Source organism: Hemiscyllium ocellatum, chromosome 5 (genome assembly GCF_020745735.1).
Source record: "Hemiscyllium ocellatum isolate sHemOce1 chromosome 5, sHemOce1.pat.X.cur, whole genome shotgun sequence".
Classification (NCBI taxonomy): Eukaryota; Metazoa; Chordata; class Chondrichthyes; order Orectolobiformes; family Hemiscylliidae; genus Hemiscyllium; species Hemiscyllium ocellatum.
Window position 1 is genome coordinate 56,716,519 of NC_083405.1, and position 6,088 is coordinate 56,722,606.

The 6,088-nt window shown below is 39.2% G+C and overlaps 1 protein-coding gene across 1 annotated transcript in view; it reads right to left on the bottom strand.

The window, feature by feature from the left end:
- The window catches only part of col1a2 (collagen, type I, alpha 2), a 50,067-nt gene extending 45,718 nt beyond the window's left edge, over positions 1–4,349 (bottom strand). Inside the window, exons 1-2 of the mRNA XM_060824777.1 lie at positions 4,151–4,349; positions 87–103 (exon numbers count right to left, since the gene is read on the bottom strand). Coding sequence (XP_060680760.1) covers positions 87–103; positions 4,151–4,232 — 99 coding nt within the window. The 5' untranslated portion in view covers positions 4,233–4,349. The remainder of the gene's footprint in view (positions 1–86; positions 104–4,150) is intronic.
- Positions 4,350–6,088: the final 1,739 nt, after the last annotated feature.

A 6,088-nucleotide genomic window follows, 5' to 3' on the forward strand; every position in this document is an offset into this window, starting at 1 on the left:
AACAAATTAATCAGTTATCTCATTTAGACAAAATCAAAGTAGCATGGAATTTCTAAGAATAAAGCATAATGTTTATCAATACTTACGTTGTTTTCGTATACATCTGTAGACAAAGAACAGAAAAGATGATGTTAGTTATGAATCTATCATCTCTGTAACTGTAATCATGTAGCAATACTCCATATGTAAAGCATTTTGGTTTAAACTTCTGGTTAATTTAATGGTATGGATAAGGATACAATGTATAGTTCTGTTAAAAGTGACAGAATGTTTTACTATTCACTATTTCCAGTGAGAAATTCATTGTATGCTGCATTTGATGCATTAATTTACGAAGATTATCAGAAGAGTAAAACCTTCTCCTACGTCTAAAATGCCATCTATAATGTTTTTTACAATATATTATCAAATAAAGGTTTAAGCTCCATAAATAAAAATATCTTTCTTATATTGGTCATAAAATTTATCATCTTAAATACTCAGCAGTACTCCACAGCAGAACCGCACTGTACCTGGTCTCAGTTGTGGTTTGGATAATGATGATAATAACAGCAGTTAGAGTGTTATTGTTATAACTGCATGTTCACAGGAGCTTACAAAGTAAACTACAATAAAAATAAATTTAATCTTTTGTAATTGGTAGACATCATAATTCTAAGAATAATAACAAGAACTATAGAATCAAAATTTAAAAGAAGTTTTGCATTTTTGATGCATTTTGCATTCATAAATAAATGAAACAGGTCCTAATTTCAGGTATGCAGCATCAAATTCTCAGAGATCAGAAGTAACAAAGCTGAAAGGTCAATGACAATTTGTTGAATCCCAACACTCACTGTCAGAAGTTCATCCTTCAAGTTTTGCTTGAGACTTTGACAAGAAAGGTAGTCATTTGTTCACAAAACATGAGAATTGTGCTCTTTGAATTTTGTAACGAGTGTGCTAGCCTGTCCAAATTCAGTTTACACAGATTTTTAAAAATTGCTTATCGAGTTAAAGAAAACAACTCTTAACGCGGTATATTCGACTTCACTCTCAGTCCCAAAGAATAAAAATACAATATCTAATGCCACTACATTGCGCAGTATGAATTGTTAATGTTAAACCAAATGTAACAGTTAATACTATGTCTTGTTTATCCCCTTCCCCATGTGAATTGTTTTTTCTCTCTGTTAGTCTCAATTAATTATTAATGTGGGATCCACACCACATCTGAATAGAGATAAGCTCTGTGAGATAAAAGAGAAATCCATCTTCAGCTAGAGGGAACAAAGGAGATATCCATTGTTATCACTTTGTCAACCAAAATACATACTTTACACCAAATTTGCAGAGCTTGTTTTGGAATTTATTTAAGTAAATTTTATGGTGTCATTCTATTATTTATTAACATTTAAATACAAGGTGTATATTAATCTTAGCCATGAAAGAAAATAGTATGAATAAAGGAATGATCCTAAAAAATATTCTTCACTTTAAAACTGTCATAAAGTTTCTTTGCTTTCTGAAAAACCCAATAAAATTCGAAAAAGAAATCTGGTATTGCAGTTAAAAGTTCTTTCAAATCTTAATTTTAGTAAATATTTTATATCATTCAATATACATTAATGAATCAAATATCTATTATTTAATTAATTAATGTTTTAATCATTGATTTTTAAAAAATTGCTACGTATTTACATCAGCTCAAATGATTTATAGTTCATATACTCTACAAACAAATATTTAAATCTCTTTAAGATAGATAATTATCAGATTTCATTTTGGAGTCCAGTTATATACTGACATTAATAGTCCAATGAGTCTGACGAAAACTGCAATGTAGAAAAGCGTGTGATCTGGAGGACTAGCTAAGGCTAATAGGATCCGGTTTGACATTCAGATGACATTTCCTCCCCCAATGACTGTAGGCAGCACCTGCCCAATGTCCAATGTTATCACACCAGACCGGCCAATAAGGCTGAGGTTTCAACACCTTGCTCTTAATTTCCTGCACTTTGATTCACCCTACACCGCTACATTGATCTGAGGTGACAGGGAGAGATGATGGCAAGTGGCCACAAACCACAAGACTTGTGGACATACAGATGCTTTCAACGTACTAAAACCACGTTATTCGTTAGAGCTTAATAAACTTGCTTGGCATTTTACTGTGTATATTTGTTAGTTTGATGTTTGAGTATGAAACTGTGCAGTATCAGATACATGTAATTTAAAATACAAACATTTCCATCATGTTGACCATGCGATATTTATGTAATGCTGGTCATCATCATATTTGGATTAAAATAATTTTATTAATAATTTGCCCTTACGCTAATACTGTTCAATTTAAGAATATTCTAGAAATTACAGATTGATTTTGCACTTTCAGTAGATGAAACTTAATCGCTTCCGTAAGGAGATAGTTTGCGTTGTGCAAAACAACCTTGCCACGTATACAACTGAAGGTTATTTATTGTGGCTACACAGATAGATGGACTAAAATATTAGAACTGCCGTGTAAGAAATTCCCTAAAAAAAAAGAAAACAAATCCTGTGAAAATACTAAAGATCAAATTACTTGTGCAATATAGTCATAAAGATCAAACACGTGTAATATTGCACCGATGCCCTCACTACTGATCCCCAGTTTGTGGGATTAAAAAAAGCCATCCCCAAACCCAGGCTTTCGCCGCGACCAAATCAGCCTCGAGTCTGAACGGACGGTAGGGGGACCCTAAAATTCCTGGCTGCATTCAGATTTTCTCAGTTGCCAGGCAGTGTCGCTGTGTATGTGAGGCTCTTGAGCTGCTGGACGCATAGCCCTATCGCTGGGCCAGAACGTCGGAGTTGAAGTCCCACCTGCCCAGGAGGAGTGTTATGTAAACACGTCCGAGCAGGTTGGTTGAAATAGTTACGTGGGTCTATGTTAGGGAGGTGTGTGTGTGTGTGTGGCCGTACACAATTTGGACATGTGCGTCTATAAGCATACATCATTAAGATACACTATAAGTGATATATAAAGATGCAATTTGTTACATGCATTAAACGATCCGAAGCATATTTGTTATTAACGAGAAGACTGTCATTAGGCGCGTTCTGGGTCTTTAGGGAATTATATTTGGAGCCGCTGAGATTCTGCAGGTAAATCCTCACTGCCGCCAATGATCAGACCGGCTGAGCACTCACACATCGTCAAGAACTCGCCCCCTTGATAATACCACGCCCTCTTTGGGTCCAGATCCATCCCATCTGAAATTTAAGATTCCACAAGGCGCCCTGAATTCGAGTGGGCAGATGCTATAAACGGCGTTAATTTCCCCCAAACTGCATGAGCTGAGCAGATTGGAAGCATCCACACGAACGAAATATTCGCTCATCTGAGAAACTAGAACTTAACAAGCCTACTCGTCACCTTGCCCACTCTCCAATGATTTCAGAAATTAGAACTGATATCCTTAAAAACGTGTTAAATTTAAGGTTCAGTCTAAGGGTCTCAGTAGTCGCTAGAACAACGAAGCGAAACGCCGGGTGCAAGTGGAAAGATGACCGCGAGGCGGCGGTATGTCGACATCCTCTGTGCCCAGCCCCGCATTGTCATGGAAAAGATGACTTTCATCTACTGCACTAATATAAAGTGATCCCCACCCAGACTAGATACTTCGTTATTTATTGTTCTCTCTCTCTCTCCCCCCCCCCCCCCCCCCCCCATCTTGATGTTGACCACAGTCTCTTATGTCATCTGGGCTCAATGAAACCGAACTTAAACTGACGCCCAAGGATCCAATGGAACATACTGAATACACCCGCGTTAGTTTTCGTTAAAAGTTCGACGCTTGTGCGACCACACCTTTGAGTATTTCAAAAGGCATTAATTTTAACCAAATATCTACGTATATATTTTACGAAATAAAAAGGTGCGATAGACGATTCCTTTGCTATGGTATTAATTTACTGGTTTAAGAAAAATTGTTCATTGCAAACTACTGGATTCATAAAGGGTCACGATGATTTTAAACTTTATTTTTTTCTTGTTTCACTGCTATACGTTTTGATAAAAAGTTGGAACTTAGGGTTTCTGAAAGAATCTGGCATGCGTTATCTTACTGGGCTGCAGCTTCGAAACAAACATATACATTATATTGTCAGATTTAAAAGGGGCACTTACATTCGTCTTCATATTGGCCTCTTGCAACGAACGTCGTTACTGCAAGCAGCAACAAAATCCGTGTATCCACAAAGCTGAGCATGTCTAAATGTTAGACATGCAGACTCCTTGTGAAAAAAAGCCCAGCCTTTTTACCCAGCAAGCATAAAACAGAGGTGATGATAACTCCAGACTTTACAGAACCCTCCTGCCGTATCTCCAGCGTGATGTACCCTTCTTATAGTGCAGGAGGATCCCTGTCTGCGTGTCAGGACATCCCCCTAACCAATAGAAACCCTACGGCCCAATGCTTTCAACCCCAACAGGTCTATTGGAGGAGCATGTTCCAATGCTCCCAGTCTGCCAGGGGAATACTGGCACTACATCATTACAGTGACCAATCCAGAAACACTTAATTAGATCCAGCCCTCTGCTTTGTCGGCTCAGACTTCGCGAGCTGTCTTGGGGTATTTAATATGTGACCCACTTTGATACCTATCGTGTCAGCAGCCTTCTCTTGTCCCGCTCACAGAGCCGGACCAGAAAAAAATGGGCGACTGGAGGAAACAAAACGTTTGCCTTGAGCACAGTATAGAGCTGTTCACCATCAAGGCTAACGGTCATCTAAGAAAGAACGAGTATTTGTGGTGATTGCTCGCCACTCATTAAATTCCGGTGGATTTAGCAGAAACTTGGACATTGATTTTTAATGGGAAGAAAGAACAGCGAAATCAAAGGATGACAATTTGAACTCCACGCCCTCTCCTCCCCCCAGCCCGCCCCCCAAGAGCACACGAAGCGCCCCGTTCCCTCAATCTGAAAACTTCGACCAGCTTTTTAAAGTGCCTCCGGTTTTCTTATCTGCTAAATGGTTTCACTGCCTTTCACATCGGGAACAACACGGCTAAACGGCAGCAGCTCAGGTTACAAAGGAACAGAGGCAACCGAACTGTGGATTCAGGTGCATGTGTGAAGTGACAGAGATTCCCTTTCTCCTTGCTTGTACACACAGGACATCACCTTGAGGGTTACCGTGAACGATATGAGACGTCAAAAGTTCACAATAAGATAAATCCGACGAAACGAAAAATACACCACAAAAACACACCATTCTTTTGAATCTGCATTTAATCGACATCATTTTCTTTTCATTGTTTGCCACAAACCACTTTTAGGATTACACAGGACAGTAAATGAACAGGCACTGAGTGCAAATTAAACCCTCCCATCAGCTCCTTTATCCACCTCTGAACGAAATCTCCTTTTCGTTAAATGAATAAATGACGCTGTTTTTCCCCCTGTGAACGAAACGATTCGTTCAATAAAGCTATATCACAAGTGCCTCCTGCAAAGAAAAGCTTACAAAACTTTTCACAGTCATGATGCTGTTAACATGACATCCTTTTCTCTTGAACCCTAACGCCACTCAGAGTTGCCCTCATTAGAGTGGTGTTGCGACTATTGTCATTCGTAAACCAAGGGCTGTTCATTCTTGTCAGAGACCATCAGACAGGCTACATCGAAACTGTACTCGTGGCTTAACGGAAGTGCATTTAATTGTGTCAGTTCTTAAAAAAAACTGGAATTCAGTTCCAAATTCAAGTTTCATCACATGAACGCAATTTGATTTGTGTGGGGAGGGAGGGGGTCATGGGGTGGTGCTGTTATTCTGAATCCACACAGAAAGCCCCCTGAACCCACCACTGACTGCTCGATGATTTCGTTAGCCAAGGACCTGAATTTCAAGTTCACCGTTGCACATCTATTTGGGGAAAGCCACTAATGACACAGCGACCTGTTTGAAAGGGGGTTATACTTAAAGTAGGAGTGCTGGCTGCAATCGCGGTTTCAGTTCTCCCCAGATGACCAGACACCGCGCTCTTATCTGCAGCACAGAGCTAGAAAAAGATGCCACATGTTCAGATTCCTTTTGTGTCGGCTGGGTTGGGCATAAATCAT